This window comes from Bacillus rossius, chromosome 8, assembly GCF_032445375.1.
Source record: "Bacillus rossius redtenbacheri isolate Brsri chromosome 8, Brsri_v3, whole genome shotgun sequence".
NCBI classification, from domain to species: domain Eukaryota; kingdom Metazoa; phylum Arthropoda; class Insecta; order Phasmatodea; family Bacillidae; genus Bacillus; species Bacillus rossius.
The window spans coordinates 18,812,285-18,840,088 of NC_086336.1; the positions used below are offsets into that span (position 1 = coordinate 18,812,285).

General features: G+C 36.6%; 1 protein-coding gene across 4 annotated transcripts in view; it reads right to left on the reverse strand.

Moving 5' to 3' along the window:
• LOC134535557 (centaurin-gamma-1A) overlaps positions 1-27,804 on the reverse strand; it is a 487,893-nt gene that overhangs the window by 9,261 nt on the left and 450,828 nt on the right. For all 4 annotated transcript variants that reach the window (XM_063374736.1, XM_063374734.1, XM_063374737.1 and 1 more), the window contains one exon: positions 25,694-25,838. In XM_063374736.1, the coding sequence (XP_063230806.1) occupies positions 25,694-25,838 (145 nt within the window). The remainder of the gene's footprint in view (positions 1-25,693; positions 25,839-27,804) is intronic.

A 27,804-nucleotide genomic window follows, 5' to 3' on the forward strand; every position in this document is an offset into this window, starting at 1 on the left:
ATGAGCTAAAGAAAATAAAAAAAATGCCTGTTGCCCTACTACTTGTAATAAAGCAGAATTAATTAATTACATGACCTTTGACTGTAACACTTTAGTCCAAGACAAGATTAATAATTAAATAGAGTCCATTTAAACTTGGTTTGAATTATTTAAAATAAATGCTTAAAATCATTTAATAAATAAAAAATTAAATTTAAAGCTTAACCTTAAAGTACCTGAAAGCTTACAACTATGCCGTTGTTATATTAATGAAATGAAATTCATCCCGTTGATCTCAGATTTGGATATCGTGTAGGAACACAAAATGGGCGCAGTGAGGGAGGCCGAAAAGCACTGAGGCCGAAACAAGGGAAATGCGTCCTTGAGCACTCAGTGACTAATGGGGACTGTAACCCCTGTAAATGGGTATGGTAACCCGTAACTTACAAACTAAATTGGGAATATAACCCCTGTACATAATTGTTTCGCTGTCCATAAGAAGTCGAAGGCATTGAGTCATAGCTCTGCACAATCTGACGATGGATCAGACGAAATAAATGAATTTAATACTTGCTTAAAAAGCGAAGTACACCTCTGTCCCGGATACCTACATTTATTAACTCACATAGGCTCAATATGTTCAAGCTCCGACGGTTGATCAGACCATCAGGCTGAAGCAGAGAGACCTACGAGGGAATTTCACCCCTGAGTTAGTTCGGGTTCGAAACCCGAAAGATCAACGAATTTGGATGAAAAATGGATAATGAAAAAAAATTTAGATGTTTAAAATTACATAGCTGTACACCACCTTATAAAGGAAATTAACACTGATCCAAAAAATATAAAAGTTAATAAATTGTTTACTCAAAATTCATAATTACAAAAATATTATTTATCCTTTACCTTGCATTCTTAGATTAATTGGTAAATTGCTCATAGAAAACTCGACGTTAAAAAAAAATAGTACTCTATCTTACAATAAATTCCTCACCTCATGACTAGCGTAAAAAGTATTGGGGATTCAACCCGTGTATATAAACAATTTAATTCAGTAACCTTTCCTTAAAGGCATGAGTGATTGCACCTCTCGTTGGGTGATCACGAAATAAATCTAAACAAACGCTAGGCACATGGATGTGTATGGTGACACAATGAAATGGTACTTGTGAACGATGCAATAGGATTAGAGTACTTGTTAAAATTACTTATGAGCATATTCTTATTTTATATTATGTAATGAATGGACCCTTTTTTTTTATTTATTTTATGTATTATTAAAATACTTAATTGTTAATTTTATGATACTTAGAAAATGTAAACAATGGAAGTTTCATAACATTAGCTAAAATAAAATATTTTATATTATCATATTTGTATTGTTAATATTATTATAAGGTATATATAAAATTATTATGTTATATTTTAGTAACTCTAGATTAAGAAAATACTTTGCTGCTAGAATTAATGCAGTATAGATTATTTATAGTGCCTGTTTTGTGACATAAAAATAATATAATTAGGACATACAAAGCATGGGTAGTTTGTTTACAAAACACGTGGTACGTGGGTGGAGTAGAGAAGAGTTGCGCGCGGTTGGCGGCCCTGTCATGTGGTGAAGAGATAACACGTCGGCGCGCAAAAGGCGCCGAGAGACCAAACAAAAAATACCACGATGTCCGAAAGGACTTCTATGAAGAGTTTTTTACAAAGATGGCCTGGTTTGCAGGCGGATGTGTTATAAAAAAAACACAGATAAAAGGAGGAATTTAGACAAACTCAGGGCACTGTCGGCCGTGAGGAAACTAACTAGATTGCAACGCATTGTTTCGCTGCCGGACACGGGGGCAACGACATGACCTTGCCTCCTCCAGCCGGTGAGGCGTGAGGGGGAGGGGTGAAGAGGATGACAGGGAGAATGACACGCGCGCTGATAAAGCACGCTGCCTGAAGGACGCCGCCGCGCGGTGTCTCACCGCGCGCAAACACAGTCACAGCGGGACGTAAAATACGACAAAATTTTAATTTAACTCACTTTGGGTGAATCAGATTGGGTGCCAGTTTTAGGACTTACAATAATATGTTATACAATCTGAATCTAAATAAACCCTAAAAACTTTTTAGTTATATATTTCATTATGTTTAAAATTTAAAGTTGAAAATTTAAAATTAAAAATTAAAATTATTTGGATATGCATATAAACCAAACCACGTTAAATACTACCAACTTCCAACATGAAGCAGAAAATTGCTCTATGCTACCAACTTGTAGCAAAGATCAAACCAAAATACAGTTAACAATTTAAGAGTAATCATAACCACACAAACTGCCACATTGTAACCGAAACCACGCTCTGCTACCAATTTGTAACGTGCTGCTGCGCTCAATCAATATGAAATCTCGTCTAAAGAACAAATATAGATTGGCCGTGGAAGCGCCAGGCAGAAACAGTACTAAACACATTACCCATAGGGGCACAGCGCACGCACAACAAAATTTATGATTAACCTCCTTAAAACTTGATAAGGTTAATGTGGATCGTGATCAAGGATAAGAAAATAATAAGATCTGGTGTGGTTTACATTGGCATTTACTTAATGATTTTGTTGCTGTTATTTATACTTTACAAACCTTATTCCACTGAAGATAACCCATGGCATTACAGCCGAAACAAAATACCAAGAAAATTGTTGACCTTATTTGCTATACTTAATACATTAAATCTTGTTAAACAATAAACCAAATAAGCGGCCCCGGGGCAAGATATTATAATAAGTAACAATTGTTATATTTGACTGAATCAAAGGTCATTTGGTTTCTTAACTTTACAGGCCATTGAATATTGAGCGCACAGGCTCTTCATAAGACAAATTATAAAAAAAATTACATTTACTCATTAAATGAATAAAAGTGTCCTGAAACTGGTTGTTCAGAATTATAAATTATTTTATGGTTTTTTCCACTTAGGGAAAAATATGTCGAAAGCTGGCACTCTTGAGAAATTCTCCAATTGCAGGAGGCGATGAAGTTCGGTGAACTAACTCATGAACTGCATGGGAGTTGAATTTGGAGCGGAATCTCTCATCCTAGTTCTTGATCCCCGCCTGCAACCAGTATTCCCATCAAATTAGGTTGGTTAACAGGCGGCTGATGTTGGGCGAAGTTAAGCCCACGAGAACAGGAAAAGAAAAGTGTGTGTGGGGCGACGAAATAACTTACCTAAGCTGCGGGGTGGGGTAGATCAGGTCGGTCCCTGGAGATGGCCAGGTGATGCGCGACGCGGAAGATTGCTGTCGCCATGAAGATTAATAAGAAAAAAAAACTATTTCAAAAAATAAACTATTTCAGGCCTCAAAAAATTAAAAATTGAGTGCTAAGGCACATGGCCTTGTCGATAAACAACTACATGCTTTAGAGAAAGCCGTTCACGACTTTTCAGAAGCGCGTTGTCTCGGGCTGCGAAGAGAGATCCGCCCTTACCGCGTGCTGCCTGCCGAATCTTCAAAAATGGCGTCGGGGCGCCTAATTAAAGTAAGCAACTGCCCCCAGCCAAAGAAGGGGGTGGTGGTGATTGCCCGAAGGTGTCCGGAGATGCCCGAAGGGGCGAAGCAGACTGCAACCTGTTCGTTGCGCTCTCACGCGAGTCGTAGGCGAACTAAAATCGCAATCGCACTGCGACTGCTGCCAAGGTCGATTGTGACAAGCTGTCTCTTATGGGAGGGATGAGTATTGCACTCTGGTGGCCAAGACGAGAACCTGTCTGGAGGGTCACAGAAACGTCCGCTAGAGTGCAGTGGGCGCGCTCGCGACCAGCGCTCAGAGCAATGTTAGGGATTTTTCCCGCCGCTAGACTTCGCTGAGGGCTCCGATTGACAAGTGGGAATTTCCTTGGGGAGACGATGGCCCCGCCTGGGTTCACTGGGGGTCGATGCTCTGGGTTGAGTTCTCGTGAAGCCACAGGTGGGTGTTGAGGGGAGGGGGGTTTAAATTTGCTAAGTCGCCTGGGAAAGGCGTCATGTGGACTGTCTCGAGGCGTCGCCGCTGGCTGTAACTTGGTCCAGAGGCGTGCTTGCAAAACCCTTACGTATGCTTGCCTCCGAGAAATGAAAGTTGCTAGCAGTGGGGTTGGGGTAGCGTTCGCTAACGCGAAAGTCGTTCCGTTACATAGGGAAGGCGTGACGCGAACCGCGGCCGGGATGCTGTGGTCGCAAATCGTCAGCAAACAGTATCTGTTTGAAGCCTGCGAACAAGCGCAGGTGCACTGGGTTGCACAAGATTACGTCGGAGTGTACAGTAATGGAAACAAAATTTAATAAAATAAAAATTATGAATTTATTATTTGGTTTTCTTCTTTAAAAATTAAAAATTAAATTTAAATTTGTACATTTGTGCCTGAAAGTGGCACTGAAACTGCATACCCTCTAGCATTCAGCCTGAGTTAACTACAGAAATAATAATGCCGGACCCTGAAGTGGCATCTGCTGAATTGATTTCCGACGAGAATAACAGTGATCTTTGTAGACTGAGTGAAATCAAACTGACAGCCAGAGACATAGAGTTTGGCTTGAAATTGGAAAAAAATAGTTTGATCCTGAATACGATTTTCCATCAGTCAACAACAGAAAATTCTCAACGAAGTGGCGGAAGTATAAACTTCCTGATAGCACGGTAAAAGATATAAATTGGTTGGTTTACAGTAAACGGAATGATTTTGCATATTGTTTGCATTGTCTGCTGTTTGCACTACCCAACCATGATTCTACTTGGTCATCTGGTAACGGCTATCAAGGATGGCGCACAGGTAATGCACAAAGAGATATTGAGGTTCACGAAACTTCTAAAAACCACTTAGGTTGCCAAATTGCGAGGGTCCAATGGATTGCAGGGAAACATGTTACCAGTACATTTTGTGAAAAAGAAAATGAGAACATTCGACACCAAAGAGAAGTTCTCTCCGTCGTCATTGATTGTTGCAGGTATTTGGTTGAGGAACTGCTAGCATTCAGAAAAAACACTGTGTTTGAAGGAAAGCTGCCGAAGTTGTTTAAACTTCTAGCTAAACACAACCCTGATGCCAGAATGTATCTCGAAAAAATTGAAAATGTAAGGATGAACAAACAAAAACTGGGATCAAATTTTCTAAGCTACAGAAATATATCAGACTTGATTTCCATTATGACTGGCATGGTAACCCCAAGGATAGTTGACAGTATAAAGGAAAGTAACAAGTTTTCTGTCATTTTGGATTCAACACAAGATGTCGCTAAGAAAGAAGCAACTACGGTCCTTCTGAGATATGTAGAAAATTCAGGAGTATCTGCAAAACCATGCGAGCGACTAATAAAAGTATTCACATCTGCTGATGTCACTGGAGCAAATCTGAAGTCAAAGTTGGTAGACACTTTGAAGGAAGTAGGACTCAACCCCTTAAATATGATTGGTCAAAGTATGGATGGTGCTGGCAATATGAGGGGCAATTTCTCAGGACTTCAAACTTTAATTCAAAATGAGTATGACACTGCCTTCTATGTTTGGTGTACTTCGCACAGATTCGCTCTCGTTCTTGAGAAATCAATTGATTTTTGCCCTCAGATTCGAGAATTGTTTTCAGTGCTGGAAGAATTATATTGCTTGTTTAACTCTGGGCATAAAAGGCATGATGTTTTTGTTGAGAAAATGGATTTGAGAACAAAGTTGAGCGACAAGAGGAAGCGACTGAAGAGGGTGCAAACATCAAGATGGTCAAACAAAGCCGAAGCAATAAAAGTTATAATATTGTGCTTCGAGGAGATTACGTCAGCTTTAGAGGATTTGCAGGACAGCAAAAAATTTGACAGAGAAACTGTGACTCTTGCGAAAGGGCTATTGAGCAAGTTAAACTCTTTTAATGTAATCACTGCTCTTCATGTTGCCCAGTCTGTATTCACTTTAATGAATCCTGTGACAGTTATTCTTCAGGTGTAGTTATAGATTATGGGACTGTTCAAACAACTATTAACAGTGTTAAGACTAAAATCAAGAACCTCCGAAGTGACGAAGGTTGGTCCAAAGTGTTAAAAAAATCGGAAGATTTTGCGAATAAACATGACATTCATCCACTTGTACCAGTACCTGGAAGATTAAGGTTTAGGAAGAGGGCAATGGACGAGATTGGAGTTGACGAGCCCATAATAGACCTAAATCGTAGACTTAAAATTGAAATGTATTTTAAGCTCTCAGATTCTCTGCATCGTCAGCTCGAGGATAGATTTTCCGATCATTCCTTAAAAATGGTTCTGCAAATGAGCCACTTTTCTCACACAGGAGTTCTTAATGCAGAGAAAGGTAATGTTAAATCTGAAGACATCAAAGAGTTATGTGATTTCTACAAGTGGGATTGTGACTCGGTGGCTGAAGAATTGAACAGCTTCAGTGATCTATACTTTGCCACACATCCAAATATCTCACTATCCGATGTGGTAAAAGAAAGCCCAAGATCAAGAAAGGAAGATGAAGAGACTGAAGTGGCTAATGAAAACCTGGTAGATACAGAAGAAATCGATGGTGATGAAGAGGAAAAGGAAGATGAGTGAGATGAAAAGAAAAATGTTTTGTGGGTAACCCAAGGGTTTCTGAAACCTTATCGATGACTCAATAACTTTTCTGGGTTTAAAGCTATTAAAGTTGTTTATGCAACTTTACTCTCATTGGCAGCAACAAGTTGTTCCGCAGAAAGAGCAATGAGTAAGTTACGCATAGTGAAAAACAGGCTGAGATCGTGCATGGGTGACAGATGGCTGTCAAATCTAATGGTTCTGTGTTCGGAAATAGATGTGCTTGCATCCATTTCAAATGATGAAATCGTTGAGAACTTCTCTCGATCTACATCTTCAAGGAAGAAGCTTTTGTCAAGGATATAGATCAGGGTTAATTTTTAATCATGCAATTTTTTTTTGCTAGTGAAAGTTATTGCAAGGTGACACAAATTCAATTTGAGCTAGATTTTCAAACAGGCAGTTATCTGTATTACTTTTGTTTGTTATGCTAAGATATATATTATATATCTCAATGTTAACTGTTTTTAATATATATCTAATTCAGTATTTTTAAAATTTTCCATTGTACTACTGAACTATTGTGAGAGATGCTGCGATACTATTTCATCTCATTTTTAAGCTATTGAGGTAACAAGCAAGGATTGAAAAGAACATTTGTCACATGTCAGTCATAGTATGCTTAAATTATAATATTAAATATTACCTGATATGACGACCAAAATTATTATTAGAAAATCAGTTTTAATTAATGCAAAATGTTACAAAGTATAAAATTATAAAAGTATAATATTATAAAATCATTGAGTAAATCATTGAGAAAATAGCACAAAAAATTTGGGGGGGGGGGGGAAGGGCCTATCCTTAGGTTAGGGGGGGGGGGGGTGAGTCATAGTGTTTGGGGGGGTGGGCACCTCTGCATTACTCGTTACTTCTGATACCGCATAACATGCTATGTTATGTTGCAGCAACGAATCGAGTCGTATCGCGTGGTACAACTACAGTATGACGTCGCGTAAATAATAATAAAAAGAATATAAACAATTAACAATATTTGATAATTAACATTTTTTGTTAACCAAGAAACAATTATATCTCATTAGAGCGGCTTTATTATATTATCTCTTTTAAGATAAGAACAAAAAAAAACGTGAAAATACGCGATAATAAAAAACAAATTTTTTTTTCTAATTTGTAAAAAATACTTTCTTACGTTGTTTCTGTTCCAATCTCAAACTTTGTCTACACACATAATACCTTTAATAAACAGTAAAAAACTTGGACGACGAATTTCCAAATTATACTTTACTTCATAACGGTTTGCTACAGCTCTAGTTTCAGTGTACGGCACTACGCACTGATGATAATGTTGACGTGTGCGGGGAGTTGACGAACACGGAACTTGTCGAGATCGTCTTTTCTAATCAAAACGAAGCGGCGTTTGAAGATGATAACAATAATGACAACGAACCAAGCGACGTATCTGTTCCGTCGAAAACGTCAATGATGGAGGCACTTGACACAATCAGTCGTTTTTATCAGCATACAAATGCTTCGACGAAAGATTTCATGAACTTCCAAGAGGTCCAGTCGTTTATTTTGTCTAGGGATGGGGCGACCGAATCCAATATCCGCCGAATCCGCCGAATCCTAGGGATTCGAAGCTTCGGCAGGTCTGATATAGGATTCGTCAAAGGATTCGGTTTTTTACTGTTTACGGAAAAAATAATACAGTAAAACTTGCTTACGAGGTCCCACATGGTAGGTTTTTCTGTATAAAGTGTTTAAATTGCCATAGGTCTCACCATTTACGCCGTTAAATGTGTGATATAAAGTCCGTTAAAATTTTTTCTGGAACGTCTGAAACTTCCTGTCTCAAATAATAGGGATGGGAAATATAGTTCTTTGGAAAGAATTAGTTCGTTCGGAACTAGTCACTTCAAAGACTAGTTCTTTAGGAACCGTTCTATTGAACTACATCGGTCGCGGACGGTATCGTGGTTTCCAATGTTTAAACAAAATATTCCATACATGACACCAACACAATCGTTACGGACTTTTTGTTTTATGGGCATTTCTTTTTCTATAAATAAAAGAGGCACACAGTAATCCGATGCTTGTAAACAATATCTCCCATTACAAATGAACGACAATCATATTGTTTTTCTTTCACACACTTCTTACATTTTTGAATGTGTATCAATTTATTTTCTGCAAGTAAAGTGCTTATTTTCACATGTGTACAAAACAAAATAATGGTATAGTGTTTTCTCATCTGTGACAACCTAAGCTGATTTTTTTTGTATTAGGTAAGTTTTATTATGTTTCTTTAATTTTAGTGTAGTTTTGTAATGTGTGGTCTATGTGTTATTAAAGTTTAATTTCAGATTGTATAGGCTATCTGAAATTTAACGTAGGTAATTACACTTATTTACGTGACACGTTTTTTAATGCCAATATGTAATGTAAATGTCTAAAGAATATTAGATAAAAATTTAGAGTTCACGATCGTCAAACGATACATCATTGCGCAAGAAAGAACGAAACGAAAATAATGACCGACAGCCTAACTTACTGTGTGAACTATCTATGTCTTTGAACTAGCTAGTTCAGTGTGTATATGTACTCCCTTTCTCTTCGGTCTTCGTAGTTCAGATCAGTACTTGGAACTGAAGAAGCGATGGGGAAATATAAAAAAAGGGGGGGGGGATGAGACCAAATAAAGAACAAACGTAAGAGAGGGAAGAAAGGAAGAAAGAAAGACGTGGCATATTGGCTGACTTGATTGTGTGTGTGAAGGGGGCGGGGGGGGGGGGGGGGGGGGAATCTTTCGCGCATGCGCAGTAAGGACCAAACAGAGAAGGAGACGAGAAACACGCAAAGAACGAAAGAACGATTGTTTTTGGTAACAGCGAACGAGCGAACTAGTCACCTAGGGATCTTTCGCGCATGCGCAGTAAGGACCAAACAGAGTAGGAGAAGAGAAACACGCAAAGAACGAAAGAACGAAAGAACGATTGTTTTTGGTAACAGCGAACTAGTCACCTAGTTCGCTCGTCAGAACAGTTCAAAATTAACTGGTAGTTCGCGAACTACCCATCCCTATCAAATAATTAGAGCTGTAGCAAACCGTATGTATTCGTTACTGAGTAACGGGTGCGCCGTCTATATACGAGTAACGAAACGTTACACACGGCTGCATTTCGTTACTCGCATGTTTCGTATGTTTCACGATGAATTTACGTTACAAAGAACGATGTTTGTATATTAAGTAAAGCATAATTTGGAAATTCGTCGTCCAAGTTTTTAATTGTTTATTAAAGGTATTGTGTGTGTAGACAAAGTTTGAGATAGGAACAGAAACAACGAAAGAAAGTATTTTTTACAAATTAGAAATATGTACGTTTTTGTTTTTTATTATTGCGAATTTTAACGTTTTTTATTATCTTAAAAGAGATAATATAATAAAGCCGCTCTAATGAGATTTAATTGTTTCTTGGTTAACAATAACTGTTAATTATCAAATATTGTTAATTGTATATATTCTATTTATTATTATTTACGCGACGTCATACTGTACGCGTACGCAATATGACTCGATTCGTTGCATGTTATGCGGTATCAGAAGTAACGAGAAACGATACGATAGTAACGAGTAACGATTGTTATAATAACGAATACATATGGGTACGCTTTTTTTCGTTACTTTTACACCTCTACAAATATTGGCGCACGTAAATATGAAGAAAAAACAAATGAACAACAACATACGAAGAAATATGGATGATGTACCATAACTACAGTACAAACCCAATAGTTATTTTAAGATAATTACCATAAAAAGAACAATATTCTTTGTAGAATACCATAATTACTACAGAAGCATGATAGCTACCATATTTGCACTATAGTTACCGTAACAACCGAGATGTATATATACCGTGATAGTAATGTATTATTTATTTATGACATATTAAATTAAAGAACATTGTTGAAAAAAAAAAGGATGTTAAACTTTTATATGTACGGTTGGCACATGTTGCTCAGAAATAATGCGATCTGAAAGAATGCAGTACTACTACGAAAAGTGAAAATGGTACTCGTGGATTTTTAGGTTATGGCAGTCTCTTTCGTTTTTCAGTAATATCGGCTGAAAATTAACAAGCGTACTGTATCGGAAGTCGGCAGAAATGCCGATTCAACTAAATATTGGCAAAATCGGCTTCTTCAGTACAGCTCTACATTTGATGACATGAGTAAACATATTTCAGACTTCAGGATATTGAAAAAGACTTTAATTTCCATGTAGGTTTATTGTGTGTAAGTTTTTTTTGCAAGTGTAAATTGAATTAAGTAAAATGCTTTTATTTTTATTACTTTCAATTGATTAAACTTTAATGACCAGTTACAGATATTTATGACACTAATTTTGAGGTTAAGCAATTTTACTAAAGCATTCCAGCCACGCAGGTTGCCAGCGAGAGATGCTTCTCTTCTGCTGGAAACACTATCTCATCTCCAATCGTAGAGCTAATTTAACTCCTGAACGTGCAGAACAAATTATTGTTCTGCATGATAGATTAAAGAACAGAATTTAATACTCTGTGACAATCTATCTCAGAATTATTGTGAGGAAAAGTGTAAATGATGAAACAATGTGAATGTACTTTTCAAACAACATGATTTTTGGTGCTAAGTTTGTTGAAGCTCAGTAAGGACTCCAGAAAAATTGACAAGGATGACATTTTTCCAAAGATATGTTACATTTACACAAACATATACTTGGTTATGTTAGTTGGATGATATCAGTTACTAATGAACCAATGGAAACAGGTAAGATTCAATGGAAAAAAATGTTATTTTTTTTCTAGCAGTGCAAAATGTAAACACACACTGTGAATAGTTACCCAAAATTAATAAGCCCACTTCATTTTAATACTTTATTCAAACATCATACTAAGTTTAAGATAAAAATAATTTCCCAAAAAAGTAACTGTACCACAAAAGCTCGAGCTCGGCTTGAAGTAAAATTCTTAGGCTCGCAGACCTCTAGTTATTTATAGAAAAAATCCTAACCGCTAATCTGTACTAAAACTGAAATTTCTCAAGAAAATTTTTTTGTCTTTATATACAATTATACCAGAAATGTACCAAACTACATGTACAGTAAGTCCTCGGTTTACGTCGGGGTTACGTTCCTGAAAACAGCGACGTAAATAGAAACGACGCAAAATGAGCCATGTTTCATGCCACCGGCCGACCACGGCCCAAGGTCGGCCGGAAGCGCTGGCATACAGACGTGACAACGGGCAATTTTATCAGCAAATTACAACCCACAGCGTGGGAAACAAGTCCAACTAGTACTTCTCAGCTTTATAGAATGGTTATTTAACCAGCTGCTTTATTACCTTTATTGATTGAAATATAAAAACAGATATATAGTCGTTTGGAAGACATCTTATGGAGAAAAAATCATAAATTGCAGTGAGCTGATACTGTAGGCCTACTACAAACGCATTTAATCACGATAAAGTTAACAACAGCACGTTTAAAACTCCGGCCAACTCAATGATATCATAGCGACTGAAGTGTAGAGCTGTCCTGTAGCAAACCGTATGTATTCGTTACTGAGTAACGGGTGCGGCATCTAGTAACGAGTAACGAAACGTTACACACGAATGCATTTCGTTACTCACATTTTTCGTATGTTTTACGCATGCGCACGCTTATTCGTTACAATAAACAATGTTTGTTTATTAAGAAAAGTATAATTTGGAAATTCGTCGTCCAAGTTTTTTACTGTTTATTAAAGGTATTGTGTGTGTAGACAAAGTTTGAGATTGGAACAGAAACAACGTAAGAAAGTATTTTTTACAAATTATAAATATGTATGTTTTTGTTTTTTATTATCGCGTATTTTCACGTTTTTTGTTCTTATCTTAAAAGAAATATTATAATAAAGCTGCTCTAATGAGATTTTATTGTTTCTTGGTTAACAAAAGCTGTTAATTATCAAATACTTTTAATTGTTTATATTCGATTTATTATTATTTACGCGACGTCATACTGTACGCGTACGAAATACGACTCGATTCGTTGCTGTTACATAACATAGAATATTATGCGGTATCAGAAGTAACGAGTAACGATACGAAAGTAACGAGTACTAATTGTTATAGTAACGAATACATACGGGTACACTTTTTTTAGTTACTTTTACACCTCTACTGAAGTGCCAAGGAGTTGGACGAAAAGGGGTAGGAGAAAATGCTGTGTCGTTGCGGGAAGTAGATAACACTTCTACGTGCGAGATACGTGGGTGGCCGAGCGGGCGGGCTGGTAATATTGCATCACCGCGCGGAGAGCAGCGGAGAGCAGGAAGCGTCCCTCATGATGTATGATAAGATAAGGCGGTGAACGTGTAGCTTACGCTACATAGCATAAATTAACTACCGAAGGAAACAAAGAATTATAAACGAATTATATACGGTTTTTTGGTTAAAATAAAGATTTACGGTCATTGTAAACGACGTTAATGTGAATCGGCGACAACTTAAATTGAAACATGAGTTCTCAAACATTAGCGACGTTAATCCGAAACGACGTAAATCGGTACGACGTAAATAGAGGACTTACTGTAATAAAGTCAAGGGACTTTTAGTGCAAGCAGAATACATCTCACTTACATTAGATATGTGGATATCATCTGTTAAAAGATTCGGGTTTGGGTTCGAGATTCGGCAAATCCAGTCTAGGATTTGAGTTAGGATTCGGATTCGAGGAAATCAGGATTCGCCCCATCCCTAATTTTGTCCGAAAGTCTAGTGAAATCAAGGCAAACGAAAATTGATTCGTTTTTTTAAAAAGTGATTTTTAATTTTGTGTTATTTTCCAAGGGTCTGTACGAGTGATTATTTTTGTGTAACTGACCAATTGTCGGAAGAATTATTTTATGTAATTTGTATGGTTGTCCAACGTAATTAGAGATTTTTTTAATTTTTTTTTGTGTTTGACATTTTTCATAGGTGTCAACGTGAGTAAAAATGTGAAAAATTTTGAAATAAATTTCACCACATCTTTGAGTTTACATATTGTTAGTAAGTATTCAAAACTCCGCAAATATGCACCCGATATCATCAGCTTAGCGCACGTCTCCAGCAAACCAGCTGCGGACAAAGCTACAGGAAGCGGCCGGCATGACCTTGCGTGACCCCGCCCGCCCGTCTCCATGTAAACAAACAGCTGTGCGCTTAGCCATAATGTGCGAGACGGCCTTATCACGGCCATGCGGTCTCATATTTCGCATTCGGAAAGTGCTGATATAGCTTTAAAATGTTATTTTAGTAAGTTTTATGTATATTTCCTTTATTTTTGTTGTGAATTTCCATAGTAAAAACAAGCGAGAAAATAATATATTTAAAAAATGCTACAAAAATAAGACTTTTTTTTTAAATATTGGCTATAACGAAAATTCGCTAAAACATAAACTTTTGGCGCCGTTATAAATTTACGTTATAACGGACTTTTACTGTATATCAAATATATCAAAATATATCAAAATCAATTGCAGTGTGTTAGTCTCACAACAAAGACACGAAAATGGCTCGAACGGTTTAAATAATAATTTTTTTTTGTTTGCCTCAAAACGGGTGGTTTAGAACCCCCCCCCAAAGCCAAAATATTGAAAAAATCAAAATTGGTAATTTTGTATGGGAATTGCCACTTCCGATTAAATTCAATAGATGGCGTATGTGGCGGACCTTTTGTTTGAAGCTGTGCCATGCATAACTATTTTTCCTCTATTTGTTTTTCATTCCGTGTGGTTTTTTCGTTAAAGAAAGAAAGTGGATTTTGAGAATATATTTGGTTAAAGAAAATTTAATTAATTACATTTTACAAACATTTATTTTGATCAGCCATTCATTTAAGGTAAATTAACTTTGCAGGCTTAGACATAACCACAAATTCATTCAAATGTGTTTCAGCAAAGGAATATGTTTGAGGTTAATAATAAGTTGTAAAGTTCTCAAGGTAAGTTAGAGATATTTGAGTGATTATGAAAACAATTCCGTGTTATTTTACAGTGTTCATTACAATGCCAAGGAGAGGACGAGCTGACATAGGTCATTGAAGTCATTTAAATGCACGGCAAGTTACTTCACGTGCGATCTGCACTGATGACCACTGTAGTTTGCGGAATTAACTTGGAGTTTTCATGTTTCGCGCATGTGTCGCGTGTTCGCGCGTCGGAAAGCCATCATCTTTGTTTATTTATGCGCCGAAAAACAAAACGAAAAATGTAGTTTACCAGAAAGCTTTGCATAGAATGTTAACTGCATTTATCTTTCATGTAAATAAAATTCATTTAAATTACAAACAAGTTTCATTTAATAACAAAACCCAAACCGTACACAATGCTGCTAAAATTCTCGACCTCAATGAATGAGAGTTGGAAGGTTGATAAGGATTGATAATCGCTTATGAAGAGTTACAATCACATCAGGTTGTATGAAGTTCACTGGGTCATCTAGTCAGATATAAATATATATTTTGTAATATTCTTCCCTTTTTCGTTAGATGTTATAGCTTGGTTTCTACTCTAAACTATTTGATGATTGTCCTCTCGTTTTAATATTTTTAACAGCATTAATTAAACAAGTACAGTGAAATCTCAGCGTGTATCTGAAAAAACCATAGTTTAAATGTACTGTTGCTAAAGGCAAAACTTCTTGTAGGGATAAAATACTTTAAAGACAGATGAGAGGCACTTAATACAGAGGTTCTTCTACTGCTGTATGTTGCCAAGAATTTCTTATGATACAAATAAAAAACAACACACTCTTTCAAACTGGCTCTGCTAATGGCCTTTTTACACCTGAAGATGGAAGACATAAATACTACATTTCGGTTGGAACTGCAATCGCCATCTTCAAGGTAAGAGTTGTCAGATGCGGCTAAAATCCACAAGCTAACCAAATTCAGACAACGGTTACGCAAGCCTTATAATATTATTAATATTTGTGAAGTAGGTAGTTGAAGTACCTGGCATTGTCCAGTCTTTACAAAGAGTGCATATTTAGATTTCATTTAGAGGTTTCATTCAGATTTGACAGTAATGTTTTACTTTTTTTTTCCCACAAGGATGCATAATTTCATAAAAACAAAACTACCAAAAAAGGAAAAGGATATTGGGGTGGTTTTTTCTAAATCTTCTAGACAGGGATCTTTCTCTTGTTTTGAAGGTCAAATGTGCAAAATTTAACCACGCTCGGAGTAAAATTGTAGTGACGTCACCTCAAGTGCTCCTTTCAGTCGCGTAGACCGTTGTTGCCCGTTGCTACCTCTTTGCCCCGAGGGCACCCCCAGTGCGTGCGTGGGGCGAAGTGTAGATAGGGGCGGGGGGCCATTACATGTAAATCAACCAAGGTCCCAACCCGACCTTCTCAGATTTGTCTGAAATTTGGTATGGTGGTAGCCCTATTAGAGCAATTTTTATTTTATTTTTATCCCTTCTGGTTCTTTAGTTATACAATTCCAAACATTGCCAAAATTCAGGGTTTTTTTGTTCGTGAGCAAATTTTTATTTATTTACAGGTTGAGTTCTAATAAAGATGGAACTGTGAAAATAAGCTTATTTTTGAGCTTATTTGCTGGGCTTTAATTTGATATACAACATAAACAAATTTTAAAAAAAATTTACTTTTCAAAAACTTTTTAAAAATTGTATATACTGGTTTTTGAAAAACTGTACTTTTAAAATTCTGAAAAAAATATATGTTAAAGAACAACATACTGACTATGAATGCTGAAAGTTTTATTATGGGATGCCAATGGGATCATATTAAAATACAATTTTATGTAAAAGAGTGGGTCACTATTTTAACCTGCTGCTGTAAGGTTAGTAAATTTGCTTTTGAATATCAGTAAATATAACAATAAAGTAGGCCTTGAAGTAATTTATAATATCAACTACCTAATATAATTAATATATTTTATTTTGGAAAAAAACTAATTGTTTGTGGTTTCATAAGCATATTTTTCAAAACAGTTATGTAGTTAAAAAATTGTATTGTAGCATATAAACAAGTAGGACAACTTACCAATTGACTCTCTGAACTGCACTGCAAATTGTTTTAACTGTTGCAATTAAACTGTCTGATGTGTCACATTATTTAGCACATATTAAAAAATATTAGAACACTATATGTAAATATTGTATGGTTTTGAAAATAGTTTGTTACGCAGGTTGGTACTGCGTAACGAGGAAACTCGCCCCTGCGGGCTAGTGGGATACCACCCGCCATACACTGCACGGACTCGGCGCGCGAATTTCAATTGATGCGCGTTGGATAGCAGATCCTCGGGTCCACTCGTGCCGAATCGCCTTTGATCGGAGCACGTGGACGTGGTCGGAAGTTTCCGAGCCGCGTTTCCGATTCAGGATGTCCAGAATATTCCTCGCTGTTTTAGTATGGAGCGCAGCGAGTATATAAGCAGGCTGCTAGCACGAGTTCCAGAGAGTCTTCTCTCAACCGGCTGCGTGAATAATGCGGTGACCACGACCCGCACCTTCGATCATCGACGCCGAAAGGCTGCCCGCTGAGGTCTTCAAGCTGCGCACGGATCCCGAAAAAGGCGGTAAGAGAGGCCGCAAATTATACAAGTCAGTTACGGACTTGGTAATAATTCAGTGGTAGCCCAGTAACAATTTGCAAGTTGGCACGGGACTTTGGAAGTAAAAAGTATGTGTCGGACTTTGCAGTAAAGGGACCAAGGGGATCATAGAAAATTCCGCCGAGGGTCATGAAGTGGTTTGCGACTAGGAGCATAACAGAGTTCTGCTCAGCAATACTTTAAAAAAAAAAAAAAAAAAAAATATTTTCTCGTTCTATTAATACGGTGAAAATAAAAGGTGCTACTACTTGATTAAAACGTTAAGGGCATAGTGCAGTGGCATTAGCGGGACTATCAGTCGTGGCGTTTAAGACTACCTATGAACATAAACAAGGAGGTAAATTTTTAATGAAAAACTGTTTTAAAATAATTTCAAGCAACAGCATGTTAGGTGATTTGTCTCCAATTCTCTGCACTAGTATAGTGTTCGTTTTATTACCAAATAGTGTGAATTCAGAGCCGGCGAAAATGTGCAAGTATCAGGGAATCAGCACGGCGACAGAGGTAGAATAAAGAAATTCGCTCCGTCGATGGTTTCCGGTCCGACTGGGGTGATCAGGTCAAGGATCAACGGAAATAAAAAAACACTCGCCGCTATCACTTAAACGACACTGAAGATTTTAGCCAATTTTATTTGGGGAGAAGTGTTGAAATTTAAATTGTGTTAGAAATATCTCGTTCCTAAGTCTCTGGTACTGTTAAAACAATGTCTAATTTTGATCTGTAAGTGAAGGTTTAAGTATTTTGTATTAAAAAGAATTTGTAATTATAACTAAAAGAAAAGGGTCCAGTTAGAATTATTTATTGAGGAATAATTCGTGTGGTTATGAGAAAATGTTTAAAAAGTAGTGAATGGTACGTAATTTTGTATAAATTTATTTCAGGTGTTTTGTTGGTAATCGCTGGAACATGAATTGTAGCAGTAATGTGTAACAGCCAACATAATAAGAAAATTTATATTAATGTATGAGGATTATATGTGTTTGTATAATGTGTGAATAAATCTCTGTACATGCCGTACTAAATATGTGTTATACATTGCTCTGTGTTTCCTTAAGCTCTTGTTGCCATTCTAATTTCCAACGACTAGATAACAAGTTTACACTGTGCAAACCATCTATAAGGTTGGGGGTTGAACTCATTGAATAAGTCTCGAGCATAGGAGCATTTCACAATGTGAAAGGGTGTATGTTCTTCCAGTGGCAGTTTTTGGATTTAATGTTACCTTAACATCACTGCTTCTGATATGTAAAATGTCAAGATGGCGAGGAAATGAGAATGATGCTGCCGGTCCATGCGGATGCAAAAAGCTAACCTCAATCTCATCATTTTCTTCACTTTTATCAAGTACACATGCCATCCACCAGTGGTCATCGTATTTACAGGCAATATAGCCACCATGTGTTATTTTACTGAAGGGTACAGGATCAGTGTCTAAATCAGTAACCAGCACAACTTCACTTTTGTCTGAGTTAGAGTACAGTTTGGTATTGATTTTGTTTTTTGTCAGAGGAATGTAAGAGTGCAACTTCTGGGTTCCAATGATTGGACAATATTTGTCAAATCTTTCTTTGAGGCTGAGTTCATGTCTTAAATGGTCTTCTGAAGTAGAGAACTGAAAGTAAATGCCTTTAATATTTTCTTTAGCAAACAAGTAAAATTGTTCAGGGCCCAGGATCTGGTCAGAGAGAGGTCGTTGAAGACTAGCACGAGCTGTTAGTCTCTTGACAGTCCCACCCACACCATCACTGGCTCCTTTTCCATGGGCAGTAGCAGAAAAATGCCATTCAGCATTGATTCCAAAATCTTCTTCATGATGGCATAAATTAAGTTTTTTTTGTTCTTATACTGAGCTGCTGAGCCGTCTGAAAAATAAAACATCTTGGTAGGTTTCTTACCAAAATATACAGTTAAAAATCAATTAAATATGATTGGAATAGATGTACTGCCACTGTGTCATGGGTAGAGCCACGATTATATGGTAATGCGCGATAAAACGAAATAACACCGAAAACCGCTTGAAAACACGAAATAAAACGAAATTGTGCGAAATCCGCGATACGTCACGAAAGTTCGTCTATCCTGATTATTTACGTTTTTCTTTTTCCCCATTCTGTTAGGACAATTCACTATCTTCAGCACAATCAAATATTTCTTACAGTAACTAGTAGCCATGTATATTATATGCGACGGTGATTCATTATAGATTTTAAAATGAAGTCTCGGAATTAACGTAATATTTTCTTTAAACGGTAATCTTGTGTACCATAATAATTTAAGATGTTGATAACTATGAAACAATGGCCGCCGTTCACTTTCTGTAAATACAAAAACAACAAACGTCCAAAATATGTTTTTCTAAGATTACGCTTTTAATCATTAAAATATTACACACTAAAGCGCATTGCTTTTACTGTTTATTTAAAATAAAGTACGTAGGCTACGAAAATAAAATTAACCCTGCTTAACGTAACGATTGTAAATAATAAATAGTACATGTTTATGTCGGTATTAATTTTCACGTACGTATGTTGGTATTCGGTATGCGTTTGTATTCGCATCTATTCTCCATTGTTTTGATCTATCCAGCACGGCAAGTTTTTGCGTATTGAGAGGTTAAATTCTTCCTATGTGATTAAATTTTTTTTGATAATGCCTAAAACGAAGGTTTCTGCCAGTGACCGATCGAAAGAATTTTCCAGCGAAGGATTTTATATCAGTGATAAAATTTTAATGTGCAAATTCTGTAACTGCAGGCTAGACTACGAGAGACGCGATACGCTTGTGAAACATGTCGCGAGTGAGAAACATAAGCTTTTGAGGCAAAACTCATCTGTTAAACAACATCCTTGTCTAAGAGTCTTTAATGCCATTAATTTGCTGTTCAACCCAAGAAATGTGAGTAGGGTTAGCATAGAAGATGCAAACCTACAGAAGTCTCTGCATAACTTGCCTTCTGTTTCCCATCTTCCCGTTGATACATTCATACATGGCTATGTTGCTTTCAAAAAAAAATTGAGGATGAACTTTCATTGCCAGAAACAAGCCAAATTGATGTTGCAAAGGTACTTTGCTCCCTTAAGGGGGACTACAGTGAATTTGCTCAAGCCAGTTTAAGGGCAATCTGGTTCCCAACATCAAATGTTGATGCAGAACGTTTATTTTCCAGGTACTCACTGGTAGTTAGTGACAGAAGACAACGTCTCACTTCAGAAAATGCGGAAAATTTAACTGATAGCATTTCAATAAAACCGTCTTAATAGTAACTTTGGAAGTGCTTAATTGTGTAATTTTGTAGTGTATGTGATTGTAATTAAGTCGTGAAATTTTTAGTAGTTATTTAAAAGTTTGAATTTATGAATTTGCAAATGAACTTAATTATCAATGAATTTGCAAATGAACTTAATTGTAATTAGATCATGAGGTTTTAGTGTTTATTAATATTTGTTTTAATAAATTTGCATGTCGTACAGAAAAGCAAGAAAATTTTGCTGTGGGTATTTTGAGCAAAAAAATAAAACCATATAACACCGAAATCTTTATTTCTTTACACCGAAATTTGTCTTAAAATAACACCACAAAATCTTGACTCTAGTCATGGGTCAAATTCTCAGATATTACAACATACCGTATTTACTTGTGTATAGCACGCCCTCGTGTATAGTGCGCACCACGATTTTCGCAACAAATTCCAATTTTTTTTTTCCCCATAAATAAATTTTACTAACATTTTGTGGTACCTGATTATTTAAATTGATGTGTGGTGATGCGTCAGGAAAATACTTAAACTCTGCTGTGTAGACGGAAGATAATGAAAAGCTGTATCGTCACAACTGGTACGTGGGAGGGAGGCGTGCCGCGCTACGTTGCTAAGCTGGTGCGGAGAACTAGATGACTCACCAGTCGCTGCTGGGACGAGGAATGGAGGAAGCGAAGAAAGTGGACGGGGGGGGGGGGGGGGAGGGGGGGGGGGGGTAACTTGTGACAGCATTCTCTCTCTCTCTCTCTTTTTTTACTAGCTTCTGAGCTGGCTTTCTGTAAAGGGGGGAGATCTAAAAATAAACAAGAGACCATGATGTGCGAGCATGCGCGCGCGTGCAAGTGTGTGTGTGTGCTGTGAGCGTGTGTGTGTGTGCGAGAGACCAGGTTGTGAGTCTGTGTGTGTGTGTGTGTGAAACAGAGGCCTTGTTGCTTGTGCGTATGTGTGGGGGCTGGTCAGAAACGTCACCCGTCAGTTAACGACTTCCACTCCTCCCCCCCCCCCCCCCCCCCCAATTTTATTTTTCCGTGTATAGTGCGCATCCTTATTTTTTCCCTTTACTTGAGGGGAAAAAAGGGCGCGCTATACACGAGTATATACGGTAACTGGTATGTTTGATTTCATTATCATCCTTGTAATAGGCAACAAAAGGGTGGACAGTTGCTTGAGTGTTCGTCCAATGGTAACCTTGAACCTCATCTTGTATTATAAATGTGTAATTTTCTGAAAAATCAGTAACTACCAAAAACTCTCCTACCTTGAGGTCACACTTTGTGTTTTTTTTTGAAAATTTGATTGTTGTTTTGCAATAAAGGAGTGTCGTTTCAGCAAGTCCAACTTTTCAATCAAACAATCGATAAACTCTTCTGTTGGTTGTATCATCGTTTCTAAAAAAGTCCTATCAACTGTAACCCACTTTTTATAAGTTATCTGGTCAATGTTGTTAGAGTCTAGTGTTGTTTCGAAAAACTCTCTTAAAAGTCCAGACCCAGGACAGAATTCACACTCATTGAAGTAGCAGCAAGGCAAAGGGGGATTGCACATAACTCTAGCAATATAATGCTTGTATGTTACTTCTTCTCCGGTTAATTTGGATATTCTGCAACCATCCAGCATAAGTTTGAAGTTCTGATGTGTTGTACAGACACAAACACAGTGTGTGCCACTTCCACCTGCTAACAAACAGTTTTTAGGCCTTAGTTCAGCAAATTTTGAGAAACCTATTTGAACATCCGTCAACTGATCTTTAAACTTTGCATAAATTTCTTTTAGGTTAGTTAATACTAATCTTTTTTGTACTTGTTTTTTCCCCCCATCCATTACTGTTGCAACAAAGTCTCTTTTTCCAGGCATGGATCTACTAATGTCATCAGAGCAATAAAAGTTTTTCACCAATTCAACAGTTGTTTTATCAAGGACTTTTCCAGGTTTTGGGTTGGGTGATGACAAAATTCCATTCTCTTTAACTAGTTCTTTAACTTTCCTGACCATATAGTTTGAACATGAAAACTCTTCCTGAATTTTTGCTACTGGCCAACTTTTAGGTAAAACTGTTAATACTGTTATTTTCTCACTTCTGGAAGAACAATTTTTGAATTTTTCTTTTAACTGAAGAATAATTTCAGATTCAGATGTGTTGGCTTCTTTCTTTTCTGGCGATACATTAAGTTCTCTTTTGACTGCAGAGGATAATTTTTCAATTTTAGTTTTTGAATAGTTCTTTTCAGCTAAACGCTTTTTCTTAATAGGTGTCTCGCCCAATATTTGCAAAGAGTTGTTCAAACTGTCTACAAAAACATCAGTTATAACGTTCTGTGTTGAGTCTTCAGAACTTTGAGAGCTCTGGGATTCTATATCTAATTCTGGTTGAGGCATAGGTACAATTTTTGATAATTTTTTTCTGCATTTGTCACAGACTTTTTGAGTCTGCACTAAAGAAGGTAATTTTTTTATCATACGCTCATTAACATTTCGTAGGTTCTTCTTGTGATTGTTATGGCCTTTCTGACTGAATGGATTACAGCATAATGCAGAAATTTTCGGCATTGTGCATAATTTACTATAATACAGTGTTCTATTGTAACTGAATCAAAAAATAAAATAATAAACACAAAACATAAAGCTAGTAGTTTGCAGTATAGGCTTAGACTTATAACTAATACTCAATTGTCCATAATACAGATAACTGGCCTACAAATTGCTACATATAGTATATTGTCATCACATCTGAACTAAAACATATTTATTTTAAACTAAAGGTCACACTTTAGGTTGTAAGAATCACTAATAAAACTCAATGAAGAATCCTAAACAATTTAACCATTTGCCACTTCACTCTACAAACTAAGTAACTTTTATAGGTTAAGTCAAGAATTGGAGGGAAAACTTGAGAATTGGAGGGAAACAAAGAAACCTTGATAATCTCAGCTGATTTGCAGTAAAAAAAACTTTAATCTTATTTACCCTATTCTAATACTAACGTTAGTATTAGAGAAAATGGCCCCACGTTGGGCGCCATTTTCTCTAATACTAACGTTAGGAGCTTCATTGTGAATAAAAATTTTCTCTGTGAGTGTGTGTGCATGTATAATATTCTGTGTTATAATTACAAAATAAAAATAAAAAAAATTACTTATAGACTAATCCTCAATACTGGAATACAGATTCTACACAACAAATAAAGCTCGAACAATATGGTTAGCTTGAATCTGTGATGGTATATGGAAAATTATAATTAAGGATGTAAAATTAAGAACAAATAAACCATTTGTGTCAGCTCAAATGTTTGTTAAATGACTGGAAGTTAGGTTGGGCACATCATTTAAAAAAAACAAAAGTTATTGTCAATATTAAAATTGGGTTCCAACATTAATGCACACCACGATATAGTTTATATTATAATGTTTTAATAATAAATCCCGGCCAACTGTTGTCAATGGTAGAGAACGAAATTCATACCTTTGGACTTCTGAAATTCCGACGAGTACTCAGTATTAGTCGACAGACTTGATTGTATTTAATTAATTTCTTCACTCATAAAATATAATCTCATACGATTGTCATTTCAAAAGGAAAAACACGGCCTTCGTATTTCTTTTTAATTATTTCCTTTTCGAGGATATCAATTCTTCCATTCATTTTTAAAACTCCTTCCTAAGCATAGAGTAATGTACATACAATATCACAATTCCAATACCATAGCACATACTTCAATATATCAAACAAACATGGCACTGAAAACTAAATATATATCGATTCACAAAACCAATGCAAAAAGTTCATCTGTAACAATGTTTCGTTACACTATAACTACAGGGAGAGTAGAATAAAAACAAAATAAGCAGTGAATTCCTATGATAAAAATAGCCACTCTTGTACATAAAATTGTATTTTAATATGATCCCATTTGCATCCCATAATAAAACTTTCAGCATTCATAGTCAGTATGTTGTTCTTTAACATATATTTTTTTCAGAATTTTAAAAGTACAGTTTTTAAAAAAGCAGTATATACAATTTTTAAAAAGTTTTTGAAAAGTGAATGTTTTTAAAAATGTTTTTATGTTGTATATCAAATTAAAGCCCAGCAAATAAGCTCAAAAATGAGCTTATTTTCACTGTTCCAGCTTTATTAGAACTCAACCTATAAATAAATCAACGTTGATTGCGTGCAAAAAACCCTGAATTTTGACCATGTTTGTAACTGTACAACTCAAAAACTGGAAGGGATAATAATAAAATAAAAATTGCTCTATGTTAGTATTTACTAGGGCTACCACCATACCAAAATTCAGACAAATCTGAGAAGGTCGGGTTGAAAACAGTATTTTTTTTGGTTGATTTGACATGGAATGACCCCGGGGGAACGAAGGGTAGGACTAGAGGCCCCAACGCACCGTCGTGTGTGTTCTTTTAAGTGTTATATAATCTTTTCAACAAGACTTGTGTTTAATTAAAATAACTATGTAGTACATTTTACTAACATACTTTGAAGGGTTGTGTTGTTCAGATATTGTTCACCGGGCGACGATGTCTAGATTCCCGCCCGTGGCGTGTCACGTGCTCAGCGGGTCGCGCGGGGAGGGGGCGCAGACACGCGGGCTGAAGACGCGAGGGGAGTCGGTCGTGATAGCGCCGAGGAGTCGTTTTGGCCATCACGTTTCTACCATCTATAATCACGGGGGTCGTGAGTAATCACTACAGCTTCAGTCAAGTACACAGTGCTTAGTCGCCGGAGCCATATGCAGCAAGATTAGCCCGGAACCACCAGTTAGTAGCAGCAAGGAATAGGACTTTGCAGCATGTCCTGGCTCTGTTTCCGGGAGACACGTCACGAGTTAAGATTCCGTCGCCAGCACCTATAATATTGCAGAGTAGGAGACAACTGTGGACCAAAACGAATGGAGCCGGGCTTTACCCCTCGATGGTCACTCATGTATGAGCATGGTTCATGGCATTAAACGCAGCAATCTTTAATGAACTGTTTTACTGGAATAAATGCCAGGCTAGATCCCTCAGGCCACGAGGCTCGAACCCCTCTACCATCTATCTGAGCAGCCGGGATTGTCACCACGCCAAACGGGATCAGCCCCGGCGACATCAGTAGATTTGTATTAAAAAAAAACAGATACTCTTCTTTATGTATAGAAATGGAAGCTCTTTTTAATCCTCTGAAAAAAAAACCTTGTAGTATTTGAGGGCACCAGTATCCTCCAGGCTTGTAAGAGGACAGCAATACTGCACAACTCACCCACATGAGCAGCTGTGCCATGGCCAAGTTGCCAGTCGCACACGCCAGGTGCAAGGGCGTGCGCAAGTCGCGCGAGCTGACGCGGGCGTTGACGTGCTCCGCAGTGGCGTGTGCCAGCACGGTCACCACCAGCTTCGTGTCCGACCTGCGCCCACATCTCACCTCATCACCTCACAGACAGTGGCAAATAAACTGGGGAACTGGGGAACTGTGCCTCTGTGCAATATGCAACCAACCTAAACCATTAAAAGACATAAATCTAGAAACTAATTCTTAGTATATTTGGTATTCACACAAACATCAACAAATCTGTATTTATATCTACATTAAATATCTGTTTTAACTAGTTTCTCACATTTGGTACAAAAAAATTTAATACACAAAATATTATTGTGATCTAGCGTGTCATATACAGATGGTTCAAGAATTTGAATTGTAGCCACAAGATCACATGTTCACGTGTGTCAAACAATTAATAAACTAATAAAACATTTCAAAGCATACTCCATAATGGCTTGTGCAAAATACTAATTTGAATTTAATGGTGACAACTATGCTGGCTGGTTTAAATGATTCAACAGAGGCCCAATATTTAATGTGAATAGCATAAACAGAAAATGTACAAAATAGGATTAAACATTTAAAAACATCTAGAAAGAAGACAAAGTGTATTGTCTATAAATACTCGTTGAACCAATTTCATGACTTATTCAGGACCTCTTAATCGAATTTTCTTACTAATTTATTATATCACAGAGTCATTTTTAAGTAAAATAAGTAATATTAAACATAATTTTAACTATATCTACTAGTATTAGCAGGAATGTGCTGATTTCAACTTGATTAAAGTGTGACAATAAACTGAAGAGATATCTGAAAACCAAATGCAAGTTATCAAAAGTTGATTAAAATAAAGGTAATTAAAGTGCAAAATTGTTGTTTATTTTAGGATCTTTCTATGACGTCCGTGACAAGTCCTGCAGTTTCCTTACTTTTTCATGACTTATAGTAGAACCTCGTTAAACCGGATCAACTGGGGCCAGGACCTATCAGAGGTAACGAAAATCCAAGTTCCCCAGAGAATGAGGGGAAAACAATAAAAAAGAACATGTATATACTTACCAAAAATATTTGTAATGAAGTTTAAAATTTATCATCTGTACACTTTCACCTAAAATAACATGCATTACACTGTACCCAATTTAGGTACAAACTAGTTGGTAGTACAAAAAGGCAGTGAGCTTTTGCTGCCTCAGGTTTGTGTATTGCTCACGAGCAGTGCAATCTCGCATCCGCATTAGCATTAAAAGCTCGTTTAGCGATGTTTCGGCTTGACTCTCAGAATAAACTATTAGTTTATCTATGTTTGCTACTGCTACTGCGAGGGTCATAACCACAGCTGGTTCATCAACACTGTCTGAATCCTCTTCATTTTTTAACACTGCATGATGCAATAATTTCTTCCTCTGTGATCACTTTATAACCTCCGTCAATGTCAATTTGCAACCAACTGTCAGTGTCTTCTTCATCAACATCGGAACAGCTATCAATATTTTCAAAAATGTATATAAAATCTTTTTCCACACTTGTTTTTTCTTCTTCTTCAATCTTGTTTACTGGCAAGTCACACTCACAAGACCACAACTTTTTTTCGTGATTTAAGCAAAGTTTCTCTTACAACCTGGTTCCAAGCTTCCGCAATCATATAAAAAAACAGTCTTCACTTATGAACAACATGATTATTTTTTCCCTCAAAACTGATCTGGATTATTCGGGAAGTTCGGGGTTAAGAAGTTCTACTGTACTTAATTTTAGGTAACTGCACGAAGCAGACTCCATATTGGAAATAACAGAACATAAAATTTATGAAAATTTGAATAATGAATTAAGTAGAGAAATTTCTCATATATTACGTAGGTACTCAATAACGAGATGTACATTTTTAACGCTCATAATAGTTTTTATAATGGAACTCTCAATCTCATTACAAAATTTAAGTAAAACTAAATAAAAACTTAACTTCCATAAAGAAAATGTTATTACTAGACCTGTGCAAATATCAGGTTTTTAGTTTGAATGAGAATGGATTCCCACAAAAATATTTTTTTCCC